Source organism: Hipposideros armiger, unplaced genomic scaffold (assembly GCF_001890085.2).
Source record: "Hipposideros armiger isolate ML-2016 unplaced genomic scaffold, ASM189008v1 scaffold_984, whole genome shotgun sequence".
Lineage (NCBI taxonomy): Eukaryota > Metazoa > Chordata > Mammalia > Chiroptera > Hipposideridae > Hipposideros > Hipposideros armiger.
Genome location: NW_017732334.1, coordinates 673,253 through 696,739, shown reverse-complemented (window position 1 = coordinate 696,739; position 23,487 = coordinate 673,253). Strand labels below are relative to the sequence as shown.

The 23,487-nt window shown below is 41.7% G+C and overlaps 1 protein-coding gene across 1 annotated transcript; it reads right to left on the bottom strand.

Annotated features, from left to right (window-relative positions):
• Positions 1–14,902: 14,902 nt before the first annotated feature.
• On the bottom strand, positions 14,903–17,077 carry CARTPT (CART prepropeptide). The gene is made up of 3 exons (XM_019631165.1): positions 16,789–17,077; positions 16,276–16,359; positions 14,903–15,439 (listed from the first exon to the last, which is right to left on the bottom strand). The coding sequence occupies exons 1-3, from the start codon at positions 16,945–16,947 to the stop codon at positions 15,332–15,334; spliced, it is 351 nt and encodes a 116-aa protein (XP_019486710.1). The 5' UTR covers positions 16,948–17,077; the 3' UTR covers positions 14,903–15,331.
• Between the last annotated feature and the right edge of the window lie 6,410 nt (positions 17,078–23,487).

Here is a 23,487-nt window from a genome sequence, read left to right as displayed (position 1 = left end):
ATTCCATTTTCTGCCCTTTCCTTTGTTTCTCTATTTCTCCAAATAGAACGGAACACAAAGGCCTTGATCCAGCTCTTGCACGCCAAGCCTGTTTTTCAGGGGCCCACAGAAACACAACATATCCTTGGCTATGTGCTTCACTCCAAAACCCTGCACATCCTCAACTATTTTACTCCTTTGACTTTGAAGAGCCTTGAACCATTTAAAAGTACTCTCTCATACAAATATTTATTGCACTTCTATCATGTTCTAAGTATTGTGCTTATCTCTGGGCATCAAATGATGAACACAATAGACATAGTTTTTGTCCTTAGGAAGCTATTGAGGAAAAGAAGTAGTGGACAATTACATAAAAAATAAAAGCAAATACTTAAATAGGCACTGTTTTAAATACTCAACACATATTAACATTTTATTTTCCCAGCAATCCTAAAGATTGTTACTATTTATGTCCCCATTTTAGAGTTGAGAAAAATGAAGCTCAGAGGAGTTAAGTAACTTGGCCAAGGTTATCTATCTAAGTAACAATGGAACTAGGATTCAAAGTGGAGCCATCAGCGTTCAGATTTGGGGTTCTCAGTCTTTTTAAAATATCACCTCTCTGTGACACTATAAATGCATATAGTCCCTGTACTACCCATTTTTCTTCTGCTGCAAGATCTATTTCTTTCCAGAGTGACAGATCAGAAATAAAATTGCTGAAAAGCAGGACAGAGAAAAAAATAACCAGGATCAAATACCTGACACCAAAACCAGAAGCCTGGTCTAGTTTTGGTCCTAGAAATGAAAACCAGTGTTGGATCCCACTAACCAGACATCAAAAGTCTCTACCATCTGCAGTGGCCTTGCTCCAGAGAAGTGTGACTGCTCTTCAGGTTGCAGTTCTGGATAAGCCTGCCCTGGCCCCAAAATGTATCCCTGCCCTTATCAAAACCAGATTCCACCTATCACATTCTCTCCTAGTGCAGTAGCCAGAATCTCTGCCTGAGACTTCACCTGCAAGAAAATGCCTCTGCATTAATAGTATGAGACCACTAAGAAATCCAACCTCCGCCAAAAACCACTTCTTCTCTCAAAACTCACATATGACCAGCTCCATGGTGGGCATTGCGCAAAAGCATCAGCTGTAGGTGAGGTTTGAGCTGTCACTGGAGAGCTCTCTCCCAGTGCAGGAGCCCCACTCTTTAGAACTTGTCACCTGAGGATAGTCCCAGCTCATACCCTCTCTTAGTCCCAGAGAGCTGCAGAACACACCAGTGTGTGTGTGTGTGTGTGTGTGTGTGTGTGTGTGTGTGTAAAAAGGAAAAAAAAATAGAAAAAAGTGAATGAGACCCCTAAACTTTCCAGTGCCTACCTGGTAAGGCCTAAGAGAACCCAACTAGGTCTCTGTAAGAGAAAGAAACAGAGAGGACAAAGTCAAAACAATAATACCAGACGGAGCTTTGCCCCAACCTTCTCTATGGAACCCTGAAGGAGGAGACTAAGCCATATTTCAGAGGGTCTTGCTCTGGCTGATCTAGATAAGCCTGAGCAGCCTTAGTCAAAAACCATTTGAGAGGCTTTCTTGCTGTGGAAAAACACACCCCCAAAAGGGTAAGTATTTCTTTCCCCCTAAGGTTCCCTAAACTACCTCCCTCGAGGTCTTCCTAGGGCAGAGAAGAGGAGGAAGCATCCCAAGGGCCAGACGGTCCAGCCTATCTCACCGCATTAAGAGAGGGAGCGTTCCAAAGGCGACAGCTCCAGCCAGAAAACACACGAGGAACACCAGGAGTCAGCCTCATGGGGAAGGAAGGAAAAGCCTCCCAAAACTTTGAACAATAAATAGGAGCCATGACTTTCTCATTTTCTATTTTACTCATGATTTGTGAAAAATAATAATAAAGTTAGAAATAAAAAACTGGAGAAAAAAAACCCTAGGACAGTGCTTATTATTCGAATATTTGTTGGATGAATGCATACTCCCTTCTCCCCACACAAGAAAAATTGCCAAACTTCCAGAACAGGCTCAGGGGCCTATAACTACACACTGGATCCAAAAGGCTAGCAAAAATTTTGGCATATTCAGCCTCAAGCTTCCCTGCCTGTTTTGATATGGGACACCCCATTTGAGAGCATACTTCCAGACGCCTATCTGCTTCTTCTTGCTAAGATAGCAGCAATGACCTGACAGTTGCTCAGATGCAATAGCGAAACTCCACTGTTATGTCCCACAATATCTGAAAGAGATTCTGCAGAAGCCAGTGACAGATACACAGAGCCTAGAAAATGATGCAGACTTTCCTTTATTCTTGCGAATAGCTAACCTTTACTGAATAGTTATTGTGTTCAGGTACTGTTCATATATATTAACTCATTTGGTCCTCCTTAGGTCAACAAGTTCAGATCAAATGGGAAAAAAAAAAACCTGCCTTCTTAGATAGCAAGAGTCACTTAAAGAGGCCATCAGTGGCTTTATGAGAGTATTTTGCTTTAGAGGGCTGTGTCCAGTTCTTGGTACCACATTTTAAGAAAAACTCCACTGTACTGAGAAGACATCCTAGCAAAGGTGACCCCATCTTGTAGCTGAGAGAATAAATAAGCTGAATGACCTTGTTCACATTATACTGACACTGACATTCAAACAGCATCTTCACCTGCTTCATTTTATCCCATGTACGCCTACTTCTACTTCATCTATCTGTGAGAAGAAAGAGTTCAAAGGAATTCAAGGCAAAACACCCACCCGATTTATTTATGAAATATGGCCTGTCTCTACTGAGCCTGCATAGGAGGGGGAATTATTTTTCTCTTTTCCTGAGGGACATCATTAGCATAGTGATAATTAATGAAAAGCAGCCTCCGGAATTTGGTAAATTATTAATGGTTTCAATCATCCAGCGAGCAGACAGCCCCTGTGTGCAGTTGTCCTTGGTGATTGTGTGGAAGTGCTCTGGGGAAACGGGGATGGTAGGTGCACAACGAGAGCCATGTGTGTGCAGCTCTGCTTTCCAGAGTCTGCACACGTAGGCTCAGCCTTGCTCTTCCAAATGGGCTGGGTTTTCATGCAGAAGAGCTCCTATATTAAAACTCAGAGTGGGTCCCTCTGGCAGATGGTGGATACTATCAGATTCTCCCTGTAGAGCGACTAAGTGAGAATTCAGCCTGGTCCCAGGGACCTGTTAGAAAGTTGGGGGGAGGGGGAAACAAGTCTCATAGAGCAAGATTAGGGGCCAGAGGGTAAAACTGAGAACTGCATTAGATCAGTGCCAAAGTGAAGCTGGCGATTGTATCCAAAATGGGTTATCAGAACCAAAGGGTCGGAAACAAATATCAAGTGAGATACACACACAAAGGGAATCACACGCATCCTGAGAAAATGAGAATGAAGAGCACCAAGTGGTGAAAGAAGAGATGATCTAGACAAATACCCGGGGGAGAAGGATCCAATGACACAGTACAAATCTTTCTCCTCCCTAGGTCTTCCTGTATGGGTCCCACTTAAACAGAACGTTCTTGTTACATGAGATCATAAGTTCTTTGAGGGTGGCAATCTTTCCTGTTTTCTTCTCTGCTGTATCCCTGGGGCCTAGCACAGTGCCTGACACAGAGCAGTAGCTTACAATGTTTGTTGACTAATAAATAAAGGGATAAATGAATAGATACAGCTATCTTATCATGCTGGACACTGGCTAAAGGAAAGATATATTGATAAGCACTTTTTCAATAAAACCACATCCATTGTTACTTTCACTAACAAAGAATTTACTAAATTCATTGGAGAGCAGGAAAAGAGGTTTCCAATATACACTACCACACAGCAAATAACTGGATATATGTTCATTAGATATGTGTGCTTCCCCTAAATTCCTTTTCCAAATGTTTTCTCTTTCAACTCTTCCCCAAGAGAGAACATGGGTGAGAGCTTTCTGTCTCTCTTTCTCCCTGCTCCTTATTAAGTGTAAAGTATAAAAAAAAAAGTTCTCTGTTATTTCATACGCTTAAGAAAATCAGTCCTCTTATAATCATGATGTGATTTGAAGGAGAAGTGCCCCTCCCACATGCCACCTCAGAGCCCTTGCCATCTTCCTCCTGATGTTGGTGTGTTTGAGATCTCCAGCCACTAGCATGTATCCATAGACCTCTGCTGGAGGCTGACTAGTCCTCTAGGATGTATATTAAATCAGGTGTTAATATATTCAGTAAGACATTAATAGATTATGTTTTAAAAAGGATTATTTCAATAAATGCAGAAAAAAGCTTAAAATGCAATACTTATCTATGCTTGAAAGAACAACTTATCAAATCAGGAATAGAAGCAAATTGATCAAGCTAAGAAAAGTGTGTGTTTAAAAAAATCTACAAAAAAATAAATTTTCTGTTAAACTTTAGAAGCATTGTCACTGAAGTCAAAAATAAGAATGCCTGCCATTACCCCTATACTATTGACATTATGCTGATAGACCTATTCAATGTAATAAGATAATAAATAAAAGTGTAAGAATTCAAGAGGATGAGAAAACTATCCTTATTTTCAGGTAACATGACTGTCTACATAGAAAATCCAAGAGACCATATGTAAATATTTATAACTAATAAAGTTCAGGAATATTACAAGATATCTTTAATATATGAACAAGGTATATTACGCATTCCTATATATCAGTAAACCAATTATAAAATATGATACAATTAAAAAGCATACATATTAGCACAAACATATATATTAGAAAAAAAAACCTATGTGAAGAAAATTATTAAAGTTGTTGAAGAACATTTTAAAAGACCTAAATATCTGGAGAGACCCTACCATGTTCGTAAATTAAAAGATGAAAGAAGATAAACATTTTCATTCTTTCTTATTTAATTTACAAGTTCAATGCAATTCCAATCAAAATCCAACAGAGCTTTTGATAAAATTTTACAAGTTGATGCTAAAATTCACATGTAACAGGAAGAATAACTGCAAGTATTTTGAAGAACTGTGTAAAGGTGAGGAGTGAGAGGATTGCTCTACCAGATGAGACATCTGTGAACTGCTTTGATGCTCACAGCTGGCCTCAGCATTGTTGGAAGCTAGCCTGGTGCTTACAGCTGATCTATGTTATGCTCCTGTAAGACATACATCGTTTCATAGAACACCAGTATCAAACAAGGTCACTCTGAGACCATAATAAAGTGAGTCAAAACAAAGTCACTTGATAATTTTGCCTAAGCACAGATAAAAATAAGGTTCCTATATAACCCATAAGATACCAAGCATTCCCTTCTCTTAGCTAAAACAAGTTGACTACTACTTCTTTACCAAGTATACTTTTGTTCTTACTCTAGCCTGCTCTCCCATAGATAATAATTACTGAAATATCCAATCATAGAACTGTCCCCACTTCCTGACGACACCAATCTAGAGTGAATCCTCTCCTGCTTAGGCCATACCCAGAATCATTCAACAAAAGCCCAGATCCTACAAATTTTTCTTATACTCTCTTACTGAGATGCCACATGGTTCCCTGACATCAGCTGAAACTAGTAGTAAACATAATTTGTCTAACTATAGGTATGTTCCTAGAAGTCTTTGGCTGAATGATGTTGACAGAGATATCAAGACTTATCTTGGAGAAGAGATCCAAGATGGCAGAGTAGATATACACTGTGCCTGCTTCCTCCCATGAACACATTAAAATTACAACTAAATTATAAAACAATCAGCCTGGAGAACAATCTGAATCTTGGCTGAACAGAAGTTCTATAACTAAAAATACAAAGAAGAAACCACGTCCAGTCTGGTAGAAGGGGCAGAGACGCAGAACGGGCCCCAATCCTCAGTGTGGTGGTTGAGAATCAAGAAGGATATCTCCACTGTGGAGTTTCCCCCAGAGGACTGAGGGGCCCCACCCTCCACACTAGGCTTCCCAGCCCAGATTACTGGTGCTGGAAAGAGGAGATCCTCAACATCTGGCATGAAAAACAGTGGGGATTCTGAACATCCAGGTGGGACAGAAGGCTGCAGGAAACCCAGACATCCTCTTAAGTGGCCCACGCACACAGATTCACTCACTCATAGGCACTCACTTTGGGCTCTGGTGGAGGGACAGTGACTCAGGAAATGTCGGAGACATGGGGGCGTGGATGGAGGGACAGACGGATGTGTGGCTTTGAGGGGAGGACTGGAAGACAGTCGACATTTTCCCTGTAAGAGGTCCTCCTTCAGTGCAGTCTGTAGGTGGGCACCATCTTGCCTGTATTGAGCCTGCCCCCCACAAGCCAAATCTGAATCTGATTGGCCTGGTGAACTTTGCTGCTCAGCTCTGCTGACTCAGCTGGGACCCCATCTGACTCAACTCATGAAATGCTGGAGGCACTTTCTCATGAGCAGCCAGCCCCACCCACATTTGCACTCCTTCTTGAAAAACTGCAGGAGTCTGGCAGGCCCCAGGCAGGCGGTGGCTGGCCTCCATGTGCTCTGAGACTTTTGCTGAGTCACTCCAGGCTCAGCACTGGCACCAAATCGGAATCTACATTAACCTGGTGACCACAACTCTTGCCACTCTAGTGACTCCCTGACACCCTGCCTCACCCAATTTGCATACCGCATAAGGCTTTATAACAGCTGAATCTTAATGGAGCTGGCAGGTGGCAGCAAGCTATCAGGTGTCCTGGCATTTTGTGGAGTTATGCTAGGCCTGGTACTGGTGGCAGCCAACCTTGGTTCACAGTTAGGCCTCTCTCACATGCCCTCAAGTTTAGCACAGGCAGCAAACAACCACGGATGATTTTATAGCTCCTACCAGGTAGTCCCCGGCCAGTCACAAGCAGTGGGTGACCTGGGCCTGCACCAGAGTCCCTCCCAAGAGGATGTTGGCTTTAGACCACAGCAAAACACTGCTCAATTATTCCTACAAGCAGCACACACAATGGGTGGCCTCAACAGGCACCAGAGTCCACTGGGGCAAATCCTGCTTCATGTGGTAACCACTCCCCACAGCAGCCCATAAGCTGTGGACATGGCCAAACCCCACAGCCAATCAGCTTGAGGGTCAGTCCCACCTACTGACATGCCAATAGCAATCAAGGCTCAACTATAACAGGACAGCACGCAGAAGCAACACAAGGGACACTCCTGGGGCACCTGGAGCAGGTGACCAGGGAGTATGTGCCATTAGGCTACACAGGAAACCTACTATATAAGGTCACTGGCCAAGACTGGGAGACATAGCAGATCTATCTAATACATAGAAACAAACACAGAGAGGCAGCCAAAATGAGGAAACAAAGAAATGCATCCCAAATGAAAGAACAGAAGAAAAATTCAGAAAAAGAACTAAATGAAATAGAGGCAAGTAACCACCAGAGACAGAATTCAAAATATGGTTATAAGGATGCTTAAGGAATTTTGTGTGAACTTCAACAAAGAGATAGCAAGCACAAAAAAAGCATGTAGAAACCATAAAAAAGAACCAGTCAGAAATGAAGACTACAGTAACTGAAATGGAGAATGCACTAGAAGGAATTAACAGCAGATTAAATGAAGCAGAGGATCGAATCAGCGATTTGGAAGAAAAGGGAGCAGAAATCACCCCATTAGAGCAAAAAGAAAAAAGAATCCAAAAAATAAAGATAGTTTAAGAGACCTCTGGGACAACATCAAGCATAACAACAGTTGCTTCATAGGGGTACCAGAAGAAGAAGAGAGAAAGTAAGATATTGAGAACCTATTTGAAGAAATAATGACTGAAAACTTTCCTAACCTGGCAAAGGAAATAGACATACAAGTCCAGGAAATGCAGAGTCCCAAACAAGGTGAGCCCAAAGAGGCCCACAACAAGTCACATTATAATTAAAATGGCAAAGGTTAAATACAAAGACAGGATCCTAAAAGCAGCAAGAGAAAGGCAACTAGTAACTTATAAGGGAGATCCCATAAGACCGTCAGCTGATTTCTCAACAGAAACTTTACAAGCCAGAAGCAACCGGCACTAAATGCTCAGTGTGATGAAAAGCAAGGACCTACAACCAAGACTACTCTACCCAACAAGGCTATCATTTAAAATCAAAGGACAGATAAAGAGCTTCCTACAAGAGACTCACTTCAGATTGTTAAAAATTTAACAATTCCAAGCACAGGTGAGGTTGTGATGCAATGGGAAGTCTTCTTCCCATTTATATTCCACTGGTGGGAATATAAATTGGTACAGCCATTTGGGAGAGCAACCTGATAATATCTAGTAAGGTTAAAGATATGCACTGTAAACCCACCAATTCCACTGCTAGATCGTAGATAAATAAACCTACACAAGACAAAAGGAGTGGGAGGGGAGGGAATGAGAGGAGAGAGAGAGAACATTTGTGAGAACGTAAGAGAGGGAATGAAGTAGAGCAAAAAAAAAAAAAACAGAGGAAATGACTCCTACTGGCTTGGGGATCCAGTTCATTTCCTCCGCCTACATTTCCTGCCCTCTAATCACCTTATAATAAATTCCTCCTTTAGACATAAACTCGGAATTTGCTTATATTTTTTTGCCACCAAATGACATGTCCTAGATGACTTAGGTCAAAAGGAAATCAAATTTTAATATAGACTAACAGAAGATAGATTAATATAACATAATCAAGAAGGATTTATTTCTCCCCAAAACACTTCTCAAAGCATTCTCCCAAACTAAAACAGAGCTCTTCCTAAGAGGAATTCTGTTGGATAAAATGTCCCACAACTTATTAAATATACTCGTAGATTGATGGCTTAACTAAGTTTTCACTTGGTCACCATAAGAAATGGACAAATTGGTACCTTTAGGGTCTTTGTTTCCTCATTTATAAAATGAGGTTTAATTAAACAACCACAAAGTTTCCTTTCAATCCTGAAACTCTGTGGTCAATTCCAAAATTAAGACAATTTATAAACTAGGTTTAGGACACTATAATCACAGCAAACTCCTAATAAAACCCACAAATCACAACCGCTTCAGAACCTTAATGTAGACACTATAAATCCTGAAACACAACAGAATGTAAAAAGTAGGGGCTTATGAACCCTCAAAACCTCAGTTGAAACACAGGAGCTCAATCCATCAGAAGTGTGGCTTTAAGACTTCAGAGCCCTAGAAAGCATTTTTCAGTATAAAATTTTCCAAGTTAGAAACATTCTCTAGTTATATCTTTACAGAGATTTTCAGTCTTTATGAAGGCTACGTGAGTGTACCTCCTTGGAAAGCCCCAGCTGGGTCCTAACCACCAATACAAACTGAGAAATGAGAATACAAAAGGAAATAAATTATACTGTGTGTGGGGAAGCTACTAATGTATATAATTTATGTACATATATGATGTACACAAATAATGTATGTTTAAAATATAACATACTAAAATATATTATACATATTATGTAGTTTTAAAATTATATATAATGTATGATACAAGTTATATATTATTTATTTTCCATATCAATATACATTCATAACTGAAATATATAACTATAATATTACATATAATTTTTACATATAACATATAAGTATATAATTGAAAAGCAATTCTCTTCAAATTCCAAATGTATAGGGTTATTCATACGATTGCTTAGCATTTTAAAAATTCAAACTTATGAAATTGAGGTAATTTTAGGTTTATTCTTTCTTGTTAAAGCCTGTAGTTCAAGTAAAGTCAAAACCAATTTGGGCTGGAACATATTTGTTTTACTACCCAATTGCTGAAACATAGAATATTAGATATGATCAAATAATGTAGAGCGAAGTCTGAAAATATCTCAGCTGGGAAAGGGAATCTTAGATGTCTGCCTGCCTGAGGCCCTGCAAGATTATGCGACTTGCTGTAGGTTACACAGCTAATGAGTGGCAGAGGCAGGACTGGAAACCAGGTTTCCTGCTTCCATTGCAACGCTGCCCTGTGCTTGCCTCCATTTTGGTGAAGCCACTTCTGGATTAGAATCTAGAGGAAATCTAGAGAAGTTTCGGTTCCCTTAGATATTCAAAACTTCAGTCCTCTCCCCGCTACAAGCATCTGCCCCTGTGTTTCCTTTCTCTGGCATGTACCATCCTCCCAGCTTTCCAAATTCCTCATTTTCATAAAACTCTACAAATGCAATAGTTTCCAAATTTTTAGATTTTCTAGACCAAATTTCCCACATACCTCTGGCATCCCAAAATAGAGATGCTAAATTTTGTTTTGTTAATGGAAACAATAGGAAAACAACTACCAGCTACTATCATTTCATAAAAGAATGGACATTTTTTAACACTGAAAATGTAGAAAGTGTACACTACAAAAGGATGAATTTTATTATATATATATGAGTAAATGATACCTCAATAAACCTGACTTTTTAAATGCAGGCATGCTAAACTTTGAATGAAAACAATTAGCAATTCAATCTATCTAACTTTGACCTCCCTGCTCCACGCCATTTTACCATAAATGAGGGAAAACATCACAGACTAGAAGAGTTTGAGGGAACTGCTGCTTCAGAGTCTTCCTGGACAATGTCTTCTGCATTCCTCCTGTCCATCCTCACCACCCTTATCCATCCAGACCCTCATCACTTCTTTTCTGGACTACTGCAGTGCCTTCCTGCCTGCCCTTTCCGTGCCCACATCTCCCTCTCTGGTCCCTCCTTTAGTGTGTTAGCAGGATGAGCTTCCTAAAGCACAGCTCTGATCACGTCATTTTGCTACTTGGAATAAAGCCGTAGCCCCTGATACCATAGTCTGACCCACTCTTATCTCCGCCTTCACTATTTTACACCCATGGACTAAGCACTCAAGTTATTTCTAACCGCCTTCTCTTTCCCTTGTGTATGTTCATTCACGCTATTTCCCACACCTCAAATTTTCCCCAGCTTCACCTTTTGAAATATTACACATTCTTCGAAGAATACTCAAATACCGCTTTGCCTATGACCCTTGACAATTCACCCCTGTGCCCTCTAAATTCATCTTTCTCTCTGTCTAGTACTTAATGTATCATGTCTTATTATGGTGACTCTGTCACCTTACAGTAGAGGTTTGGCTATCATCAATTTCTATATTGTGTATATGTAATTATTAAATGGATAATTTGCTTCCCTTCTTTCTCAGAAAATAACTTTATGTGCTACATCCCTTGGAAAACAGAAGCCATGAAATAACTGCCCCGACTTCCTGCCCACACACCTACAAAGTCACCTGCATCATTATACATTATACATCATTATACATTATACATTATACATCATTATACATTATGTGCTCTCCCACCCTATCCCTCCTCCCCCAAACTAATCTTTTTCCTGGTTCCAAATCTCATCCTCTCATCCCTGACAAGATCCTTGCTCCAACAATTACCTTCTCTTTCTTTTACATTTTTACCCTTGTCCTTTCTGCTAATCCCTTTTCACAATAGTTCAAGGAACACCAGTTAGAAATATTTACATAAACTATTCTCAAGCCAGAACAGTTGTGCTGATAGAGCCTCAAAACTAGAATCTGTAAAGATCATACCCCCACTTAGGAAGGTAAAGGAAATAAATCGTAAATACCCACTGGCCAGATAAGAGAGAATTATACGCATCCATCAATGAGACAAAGAAGATTGAAAGTTGATGCCAGGATAACCACCCTCCTCCCCTCAGCCCTTCTTTCCCTTGAGGTATTCCTGACCTATGAACAGCTGTTAGTTCTACCTGGTATCTGATCAGGGCAACAGTGTACATATGAGGGGACCCAGTGAACTACTTACAGGGGTAGCCACTTGAACTTCTTCTCATCTGGCATTCATTTTCTAAGAGTCCATTGTCTGCTTTCAGTTCCTCAAGCATGTCAACATCTATTCTGCCTTTCAGCTTTCTATGCCCTCTGCCTGAAGCACTCTTCCTTTCTTCTCCCTCCATCTACCATGTGTTTGGCATGGCTGGGTCCTTATCCTCTAACTCTCAGCTCAGACGTCACCTTTCCTGATCACCCACTTGCTATCACAATGTCCTTCATAGAATTTCTCAAGCCTTATAATTTTTATTTGTTTGTTTCTTATTAGTTGTTCTCATCACCAGACTATAAACTCTATGAGAGCAGAGATTTATGTATGCCTTGTTTACCATTATGTTCTCAGTACCTAGCACATGAAAGGCATTCAAAAAAAAAAGTGTGGAATTAATAGACTATATGAAAATCTAGCTCAGCATTGCAGTGGGTTTAAGGTAGGAAGATCAGCAGAGCCGCCTAAGGATCTTATTTAAACTACACAATCCTAAACCCTCTTCCATAAGCACACTCCACTAACTGTCAAAGAAAAACTAGAGCTGGATAATAGTTAAAGCCATAAGAACAGATTTTATTCAGTACTATTGCAATGGTAGGGGGGAAGGCCTCAATATAGAATGGGGTTTAATTCCAAATACAGTATAGGCAAGTAGAAATATATAGCTAAGGAGCAGGGTGGGGGCCAGTGGATGAAAAATTACTAAGAGGAAACATCAGGGTAAGTGAGAATTCTGGGTAAACTCACCTAACAGGACCTTTGCTGAAGACGGGCTACAGTGATCAGACATCACCTGGAGGGTGGTGGAGAATGGGGAACCTAATCAGATACTGAGAGTGGAAGGTTCTTGATAAACTGACTTAACTGGGTTCTTGCTAAAACTGGATTTTATGAGCAAGTACATAGATAGGCCTAGAAGAAATTTCAAGAAACTGACTGAAGTTTGGTCAAACAAAAAATCTCTGTCAATACCCAGATTCAGCTATATCATTAGCAGGACTGGGAGGGGGTATAGGTATACAGGTATACCATGTGTCCCTCACAGCCCTCCAGATTCTAGCATAGGGTGAGGAGCGTAACGTCAGTAATTACTGTGGAAAAACGAGTGGTTGTGTCTCATTGAGAAAAGTCCTCCAGTAACTTTCATACATCATCTCCAGGCACTTAGGAGAACCACTGCTCTAGGTACATCATTCTTGTGCCTTGTAGCATTCCCCAGACCGTTAGATGTAGCTGCTTGTCAACTCTCAGACCCCAGATCTTTCATCCAATCTCAGAAGTCCTCTGAGCCTCATATATGAATGACTACTTTACTCATTAAAATTTTCTTAATCTTTAACATTCTTGTCCTCTACCACAGAGACCTTCAATTATTAAACACACTAAGGCATTCTATTTGAAGAAAAGCTCTAATAGTGATAAAATGAGAAGACTAAGTTACTTCCAACAAGCCACTTAAGATTAAATGTTCCATCATCAGTGTAGAATGCCCTCCGCACAATAAACTTAAAGCCCGGGCCTCCAGACAAAACTTTTCATACCTAGGCCACAGATTTCCCATCACCAGTCCCCCATAAGTCTATTCCCTTTAGTTGTATCAAACAAGAAAGGATGATACAGTAGGGGTAAGAGGTTGGGGGACAAGTTAAAGGTGTTTAGAGCAGAGTTCTTGTTTTTTAATTTGGACTACAAATTCCTCCAGCGTCTCTTGCTTCCAGAGAAACATTCAGGTTAAAATACAAAGCTGTTCTAAGTATTATCCCTGAGGGTCTTGCCTGTGCTCTAACAAATGATTAAAGCAACTTTCTGATCTTATTTATTTAGGACTGACATGAATGGGAACAGCTAATAGACTCAAGGAGAAGGTTAGCATTTTAACTGAAATGCTCTCTGAAAGGTAGCAGACTATGAAACGATTAAATAACTCTTTGCAGTTTTTAGAGATTAATACATTTTAATCACAATTAAGCCTGTCATGGTGAAATTCAAATGGAAATGTGACCCCCCCAAAATAAATTGGCACCCCAGTGAGCTAATTTCTATTAGAGAAGAAGAGTTTTCCGGGGAATATAGGACTCCAAATAGCCTGTCCAAATGCCCAGAGTGACATGGAGGGAAGAAACAAATAAGTCTTTGGAATCAGAGGGATTAGAGCTACAATTGTGATTTAGAATTGTATGCCTCAAGTAAGCTCCATCAGCTCTCTCGGTCTCTGTTTTCTCCTCTGAAACGGTAATCATATCTATCTTGCAAAATTATTAGGGGAATTAGCTATGCTAACAGTAACAATAAGAACACTCAAATAGCAACTGTATATGAGAATATTTTCTTTCAGCATACTCTATCCCCCCATGAATCAGTGAAAGGACTGTCCTTTTAAATTCTGCTATTATTCATTCAGGTGCCTCTTGAGTTTGCATTAAAAAGCTGTAAGCATCTGTTCCCGTTAAGATGCTGCTTCTTAAATGTTACTTCGTCTGGTTTAAACCCTCAGAAATGTGACCTCAGGTGAGCATTCAGAAATATTTAAATACTTTACATTGAAGATTTTTTTGTATTTCTTGAGTTGAATCTGCCCCCATCAATTTTTATTTGTTCCCCTCAAAACTCTACTAAAATGATTATTTTTCCTTTGAACAGATAATTTTTCCAAAATTGTGTATTTACTAGAGGGAATAATTGGGTCTCATACCTTTATTGCACCTGATATAGCTATTTCTCTTGGGCAAACAACAACCTCTAAAGAGTTCATTTTAAAAAATAAATGTATGTTTTCTAATAATAGAGTTGCCAAAACAAAAATTCTAATGTTTCAAATTGCTTTTAATGTGGTTAAGCACAAAACAATTTATCTTTTATTGGTTTTATTGTTAAAATTAAGGGATCTAGCTAAAAGTTTTAATAAACAAAATCATATCAACTCAACTCCAACCATCACCATCTCATCACACACACACACACACACACACACACACACACACACAGCCCCACTGCAATTTAAAAAATAAGAGTGTTCAAAAGGTTGTGTGGCAAACTCCTAATTAATAACCAAACTCCTTGGAGTCAAGGTGCCATTCTCCCAATAGACTGCTGTTTTTAAAATATTTCTCTTTGAAAACAACGGCACGATTAATCCCACCATTCCTAATTAAATTACTTATGTGGAAACAACAATGTACTGTGAGCAATTATTAAAAACACTTTATTATGTATAATTTGTACATGCTTCAATTTCTGATGTTTGGGGTGATTTGTTTTCCAGGTTGCGATGTCATCTACCAACATTAGCTAGATCTAATTTCCATCCTGCCATGCCACACACGAAAATACAGTTTTCAAAGCAAAGTGCCCCTACTTTACACAAAGATACACAAGAGTTTGTCAGACAATTAAAATGAGAAAAGAATACTTTGCACACACATGAACACCATACAAGGCATTATCCTTCACAAAGTAACATCTAATGTGTTCTTTTATTTGAAAACAGCAGGAAAAGAGCCCCTTCGCCCTCAGAGGGAAATGCAAATTTTGTTCTTAGAGCCCAACTCCAGGGATGAAGTGGTCCTCTCTGCGAAACAGGGGGAGTGGGGACTGATGGAGGAGGGTGGGCGCCTCATAAGCACTTCAGGAGGAAGGAATTGCAGGAGGTTCCTCGGGGACAGTCACACAGCTTCCCGATCCGCGCTCCTTTTCGCACTGCGCACTGCTCGCCAGCGTCACACTGCAAACAACACAATGCGTGGTCGCCCGGCATGCGCAAACCCAGGCTCCCAACAAGTACATCTCCCCATCACCACAATTTCTGCCTCGTGGGATAGCTGGGTGGACCCTATCACCATCACCAGAGGTCTATGTAGAGTCAGGCCTGAAACGCAGAAAGCCTTGTGCTTATTATATTTTCAGTGAGAGAACATTAAAAGAAATTTAAATTATTGAGCCCCTTCTACCTTCTTCCACCTTTGGATTACATTTCCTGGCTCTTTTAATTGCTCGTCTAAAGGAAAAAAATTAATTCTAAGAAATAAACAATAGATCTGTATTTTCTCACAACCCCTGCTTCCAACTTTCACCTCCTCATCCCAGGAAGGAAGATTTAAGTGTGTGTGTGTGTGTGTGTGTGTGTGTTCTCCAAGGAAGGTGACAAGCCCTGGTCAAGAATTTTGACCCTAGAACTCAAAAACTAACAGTGCTTCGGAAGGCAGAAAGAAAATTGGAGGAACAAGAACTGAATCAATTTAAGGGGCCTTCCCACTCAGCATTCTTCCTGAGGTGCAAAAAGCTCATATTCAGGAAATGCTCCTTTTCATACAGACCCAAGATCTGGTTCTTGGCACAAGCTGCACAAGCTGTTTGATCCTCCACAATGGCCCGGGGATCTTTTGCCCTTAGAGACCAAGGGGCAAGGAGTGACTGTGGAAACAAAGGGGAGCCCAGAGAATCTGCAAGGCAATTACCTGAATTATTTAGCCACATCCTAGGGAGAAGGCGTGAATAAGACTCAAAGTGGTATATTTCCTCTTGGAAAACTACGGGGAGGGGGTGACCTCCAAGTCTTACCATGGGGACTTGCCCATACTTCTTCTCATAGATGGGAATACGCTTACTCTTGAGCTTCTTCAGGACTTCCTGCAGCGCTTCAATCTGCAACACATCGTCCCCGGAGCCCGAAGTTGCTACCTTGGCTGCGAGCCCAGCCCAGGTGCGCACTTCCAGCCCTAGTTATAAGGAGCCCCAGAACCACACACACTCCGCCCTGGGACTCCACAGACAGAAAGGATGCTCTAGTGGAAACTTAGCGAGCGCTGTCCCAGGTACTGACAGCAGGTCCCGAAGCCACTGAGGCTCATGTCGCCCGGAGGAACGGAGATAACAGATTCTCTCTACAGATTGCCGGGAGCCTGTGGGCTCCAGAGGGTCTTCGGATGACAGCGCGAGCCCGGACTTTGCGCTCATCTCCCCGCTCCCTGATTCTGGGAATGGGGGTGGGAAGGAGAGAAGACAGGAGGGACGCGTACAAAGGAAGGGACCGCGCGGTAGCCCAAGGGAGTCTGGGACGTGGGGGATACTAACCAGCTCCTTCTCATGGGAGGCGTCCTCCACGGCGGAGTAGATGTCTAGGGCTCTGGGCTGGAGCTCGGCGTCCTCCTGGGCACGGGCGCCCAGCAGAGGTAACAGCAACAGCAGGGCGGCACCCAGAAGGGGCAGCAGCCGAAAGCGAGGGCTCTCCATGGTGCTGAAACTGGGCGCTGCTGGGGGACCCCGCGCTCCCGCCTTTTATACGGAGCCAGAGCCCGAGTGCAGGGAAGGGGGGGGAGCAAGAAAGGAAGGGGATGTGGAGGAGGGTCCAGGTCAACCGTCTGTAGGCAGCGATCTGCCGCCGTTTGACGTCAGTGCCCGCTGGGCTCCAAGCGCCCGGGAACGAGGCTCTGCGCGCAGATGGGCAAGAGCCCCGAAACCAGAGACCCTGCACTCCCAAAAGCTGTCAGCCCCGCGGCAAGAAATGTTCCCCAAGGGGCCTGAGCTGAAGACTAGGGGTGAGAGGTGAGGAATGGAGAGCGGGAGGGAGTTAGGAAATGGAAAATGCCTTCTAGGCAAGGCACAAGCAGAAGAGTACCTCCCCATCACCTAGCAGCCTTGCCTTGACTCGTATCCCAGCCCCACGTGTGGCAGGAAGAAGGGGGTGTTGCCTCCAGGTAGGCATGTTCCCTGAGCACCTTACTAGGCACTCTGTGGGATAGGAGAGGCGAACATAGTACATAAAAGAAAGAGAAATTGTAGTGTCGGGGTCCTGTCTAGGCATTCCAGAGAACAGTACCTGAAGTGGGGGGCGAGGTTTAAGGAAATAAAGAGACAAAGAAACAAAGACGGTCCGGGAGAACTAGAAGCATTCTTAGCAACCAGCCCTGAGTTTATTTCCCAGCATCATTATATACATCCAGGATACGTGCAAAGCAGAAGGGACAAATATGCATTACCTCATTCAAAAGTACATCATTATCTATCTACTAGAAATTTCAAGGTCAGAGGGGCCTTAGGGAGTCAGTTTCCCAGGACACTTTCCCTAAACCCAGATAGCCCTCTATCTTATTATGTCTTCTAAGGAACTGGCCTTCTCACCACATACCTCAAAGTTAAGTAAACACCCTCCAGGTGCAGAAAGGAGCAAAACAAGTTATGCTTCAGCTAAGCCAGCCTGCATGGCTCCCAACATCGTAGCCTTCCTCATGATGGGTTCTTTGATGGAATATGTGTGATAATAATGAGAAAAGAGGGAAAACAATCTAAGCCTGATTCAAGTGTGGTGTGGAGAGTGCAGAGACCTAGACTCTGGTTCCAGTCTTGGCTCCATCACTTAGAAGCTGTGTGACTTGAGCAAAATAAAGAACTTCTCTGAGCCTCACCTTTTTCTTTTATAAAACTGGAATTAAAAAGATGTACCTCACAAAGTTATCAGGAGGATGGAATGAAAGATTAGGTATATAAAACCCCTGGTCCTTTATACCACAGCACTAAGCCTCTCTACCTCACTCCTTGAAGTGTGAGACTGTCCAGGTAAGTGGTTGTGTGCAGTAGTTCAGCTTTTCCTTAGGGAAAACTCAACCATCTTCATAAGCCCTCCAACCCACTACCACCTCTGATACCCAAGGAAGATAAAAAAAGTAAAGGAGGTGAAAAATGGTAACTTCCTGATTGTGGAAATACCTCCAGAGACTAGAAGTAATGGTGAGCTAGGTCCTCAGTGACTTGTGAAGACACTGTGTTTATTTTTAAAGGCTGGGGTCCTTATAGCCTGAATGCAAATGAAAGTTCCTGTAAGAGAAGTGATATTTTCCCACGTAGAGGCTTATCCTACTTGCCTGCCTATGTGGCTTCTTTCGCCACACCCTTTCTCAAACTGCTCTTGAATCCATCCACTCTTCTCCATCCCCATTACTACCACCCTAGTCCTGGACAGCTGCCCAACCTACTTCTTGCCTACTCCCAACCCCCACCCCAACTTCTCTTGCCTTCCTCTAATCCGTAATTCACCATCAGCCAGAGCATTTTTCCCCCTTAAAATACACTAAGGGCTTCGCATCTTACTAAGTACTGAATCTAAATTCCTTGTCCTGACTTAGAAAGTACTACATGATTTGCATCCCTCTTCAATCTCATGTTCTACACTCTGCCCTGGGCCCCTCCACTCCATCCTCACTGGCCTTCTTTTTGGTTCTCTAACAAGTCAAGCTCATTCTCATTTTGGCCTTCCTGCATCTCCAAATGGCTGACTGCCTCTTGTCATTCAAATCTCAGTTTAAATGTCCTTGACCACCCAATCCAAAGTATCCACCAATTTATTCTCTGACAGATTTATTGCTTAGTAGATGAAGTGGGTCATTGGGGTAGTTGATACATTATATGTATTTGGGCATTTCATTTATCAAGTACTTAATTGTTACTCAAATGCACAGGGGGAAGCAATTTGAGAAGTAATGTCTCTTCTGATGAAGAGCATACATATTAACATCATCAAAATATTTTCTCTTGGGGTAAATCCAACTTGAAAATTTGTCTAATACCTCCTCCAGCTCTGCCTTTCACACATACCTTTTGATTCTATACAACAAAACTTTAGTGGCAGCACATTTTCAGTTTAAAACTAATAGAGACATATTGGCACACATTGCAAAAATCATTTCCAGTGATCTTAAAAACATTCTAAGCTTCAGAAGAAAAATAGCCCCAAATAAGATTTTAGCCAATCCTTCCCCAAAGACAGAGAGAGTATTCCCAATGCAATACTCTCTCTCAAATTGTGTTCTACCCTGACACAAGTAATACCTTTCCCTTTGTGCTACTTCTGTTGGAAAAATAACTTGAAAAAAAGTCCTGCTGATGTTGTGTGGTGCTACTATCTTCATGTAAGCAGGACACCACTTTTAGTTGAGGTTGGACAATCCTGTGTAACAAGCCAGGGATATCTCAGTCATTTACATATCACAACACTTTTTTCACCTTTGATCAGAATGACTTGATAAACTGTCTTTAGGAAGCATGGTACAGTAAAACTTAGGCCATTTTCTTCCCAAAGACAACTTAAAGTTATAACAAGGGAGGACACAAACACATAAAATGTTCTGCAGTCTTTACATCAAGCCCTGTCAGGAGAATTTATATATTCTTGCTACTTTATAGTGACTCCATTAGAAAGAAAAGCCCACCTTTATGGACTTTGTGAAGAAAAGTCACACTTGGATTTAAGCACTACTTCTCATCTCATATCAGTTATAGAAAAGGAGGGCAGGTCTCCTTTCAAAAGAGAAACAGTGACCAGGAGATTTACTGTGGACAAACCTCACTAATTATTCCTAGATAGAGTAGGCCTCCAGTTCTGCTCTTGGGAATAGCTCAAGGAGAGAAATCTCATCAGCAGAGAGCTGAGAAACTGGTGCCCATAAGATCTACTTGTAATATACTACTATCTGAGAAGAAAATTTAAAAGGTTGGGAAAATCTCTTCTTATTGATATCTATCTCTTGGAGGTCTGAAACTTTCACTAGAAAAATAATCTATTAGTTGATTTGTGACTTGGCAAGAGAACAGTCTACCCTGGTTTTGGTCTAAAATCCTTTAAACTATAGGAGCTGGTCAATATTATTAATAACTCTAGAGCCCTAAGATGTGAATAACGGGAAGATCAAAGAGAATCAGACACTAAAATGATGTTTTCCCAGGCTCCAGTACAGCTCTCTCTCTCTCTCTCTCTCTCTCTCTCTCCTTCAAATTTTGAATAATTTCCTTTCCTATATGGCTCAGGCTGGCACTGGCTTTTTGGGTTATCATATTGCTCAACTGTCAAATTACTTTGTTATCCATTAGCCTCCTCTCCATACCCCTCCCCAACCAACTCTTGTTCAATAGTAAAACTTTCTCAGGCTCACTGACTTCTTGAATATTTATATTTAAAATTGTTTCTCTTGTGTTTGCTGTGCATTCCTCCAAGTTAAACTCCACTCAGTTCTCTTTGGTACACATTTACAACCTCTTAGGTGGCACACTTTTCATTTCTAGATGGTTTGCTCTCCACCCTCCCTGCCTCCAGAAGAGAGATTAATTTCCATTGACATTAATTTTCTGTTTACCAGCTTTCAATCCATAGCCTTCAAAAGGAACTGGTATTCTCTCTGCTCTGACTAACCATCTTTGTAACTATCTGGAAGAAAATAATCTCCAAGTAAAGGACACTTGGTGTTGCTGCTCAACTGGGGGGACATGTTGGAGATAGAAGCAAGAATATATGTTTAAAGAACTATGTCTAGTGCCAAGTGGGTACTAGGCTAGTCAAGGGGATCACTGAATAAATTATATAAATGTCTAGCCACTATGCTGTATACCTGAAACTAATATAAAATAACACTGAATGTCAACTGTAACTGGGAAACATAATTAATTTTAAAAATCTGTCTTTACAGACAGCCTTTGAAGGAATAAAGCAGGGAAATTAAACAATGCTTTCCCTTAATTTTTTAAGCTTTCAATGAAAAGACTTTCAAATTCAAGCTTTTCAATTAAAAAAATCTGCCCAATATGTTCACAGCACTGCTAAGTACTATGAGGACCGCTGAGATCATCAAGACACAGTTCTTGCTCATGAACTTTGCATCTGGTCACGCCCACAAATACCTATAATGCAACAACTCAGTAAGGTGAGGGTCCTAATAGAGAAAAGGAAACCCAGAGAAGTCATAGATGAATTCCCTCTAAAGAAAAAGCTTCATGAAAAAAAAAAGTGGCATATAAGCTGTTGGGTCTTAGAAAGTGGGTAGAATTTCAGTGGTAACAAACATCCAACTGCGGGACCTTGGGAACCAGTGGGCAGTATAAGTGAAGTCACAGAGGCAGGGACTTCTTGGGAAACATTGAAGGGCCTGGGTCGCTAGAGAGTAGGGCACCTGGAGAATGTGAGAGGTGGAGCTGTGCGATAGGAAACATTGAGCCGAGGAAGAAACCCCAGAGCAGCAATAGGTAGTTCCAATGAACAGGAAGTAGGAGCACAGGTGAACACAAAGGATTCCATTTTCCAAATACTAACACTGAAAGCAAGCTTTTTTACCTAAAAGGTTTAGCCTGAGAAAGTTGCCTATCAGATACAGGGAGGTATCACTGATGAAAAGGTACTTGCCCCAGTACAAAAAGCCTTTCTCTGGTTTCTTTTGGCCAGTACACCTGCAGGGCAGCAGGGGGAGTGACACACCTAACCCACACTCCCTGTGCCACATCTAGCTCATCTTCCCCTATGACTTTTCAGGATCCAGATCTCCTGCTTATAGCAGACTAGGATGCCCCAAGAGATGAACAATATGACTTAACAGAGAGCAATTTGAATCCTTCAATGGCTGCTCATTGCCTATAGCTTCAAGTTAATATCTCAGCATGATGTCAAAGTTTCTCAAAGTTTGGTCCTGACCCATATTTCCAATCTCATTTTCCTCTACGTCCAACCAGTCCTGTCAGATAGCCTATATTTTATTTCGCAAGTACACCATACTTCTCTCTTAATTTTGCACTGAATTAGAGGAACAGATTAGGTTATGCTGCCATAACAAACAACCTCAAAATCTCACTGACTTGAAGAAAACTAGATATTTCACTCATGTCACATGTGCATCAAGGGTTGACGGAGTGTTGTGTTTATCATGGTCACTCAGAGATCCAGATTGACTGAACAGCCACCATGTCTGATGTTGCTGGTTGCATTCTAGAGAAAAACAAAAAGAGCTCTGGACTGTGTTGAACAAGGTATTAATAGCTTTGGCCCTGAAGTGATACTTCACTTTTGCTTCCCACTCATTAGCCTGAACGAGTCACATGGCTCCAAAATAAAAAGGATTAGGAAGCGCAGTGTTACCATGTACCGGGAATGCATTAATGACTACCACGTGCACTCTGCATGTTTATACCTCTGCCCTTGTCTATGACCTTCCTTATGAACCACACCTCGAACATGTAAAAAGCTCCTGCTTCAGGACATATCCCATCTGAAGCCTTCCTTATCCACTGCTCCGTCACACCACCATGTTTGCCATGCCTTTGTCTTCATAAAGCTTCATACACATGCTTTTTAAAACACCTAACATGTATTACATCATATTAACATATAATGTAATCATATCTCACTCACTAGACAAGGAGATCCTTGAGGGCAGAGACGATATCTACGGTAATCACCTTTCTATTCCCAGAATTTAGTTTGGTGCCTGATATACAGACAAGAAAGGGAAAGTTAGTTGCTATGAAATAATGCTAACATTTACACACTAACTAGATGACTTTTCGATAAGGTACATAATTTATTAAGAATAGATTCATTAGGGCCCCAAGTGGCTCAGTTGGTGAAGAGGGAGAGCTCTGAGCAACAGGGTTGCCGGTTCTATTCCCACATGGGCCCGTGAGCGGCACCTGAGCTGAGCTGCCACTGAGCTGGTGAGAGCACTGTACTTTTAGCAGCAAGGTTGCTGGGTTCGACACCTGTATGGGGTGGTGGGTTGTGCCCCATCCCCACTCCCCCACCCCACCCCCACAACTAAGATTGAACGCAGCACCTTGAGCTGAACAGTTACAAGCTGCCAATGGCCGGCCAGATGGCTCAGTGTACAACAAGGTTGCTGGTTTGACTCCCGCATGGGATGGTGAACTACACTCCCACTCCCGCTCCCCCCACCACCGCAACTAGATTGAAAGCGGCGACTGCATTTGGAGCTGAGCTGCACCCTCCACAACTAAGATTGA

Coding starts and splice junctions, on each gene's coding strand:
- CARTPT (XM_019631165.1), bottom strand. CDS start 16,947: ATGGAGAGCCCTCGCTTTCGGCTGCTGCCCCTTCTGGGTGCCGCCCTG. Junction 16,360..16,788: donor CCTCCCATGAGAAGGAGCTG/GTTAGTATCCCC, acceptor GATGTGTTGCAG/ATTGAAGCGCTGCAGGAAGT. Junction 15,440..16,275: donor AGTATGGGCAAGTCCCCATG/GTAAGACTTGGA, acceptor TGTTGTTTGCAG/TGTGACGCTGGCGAGCAGTG.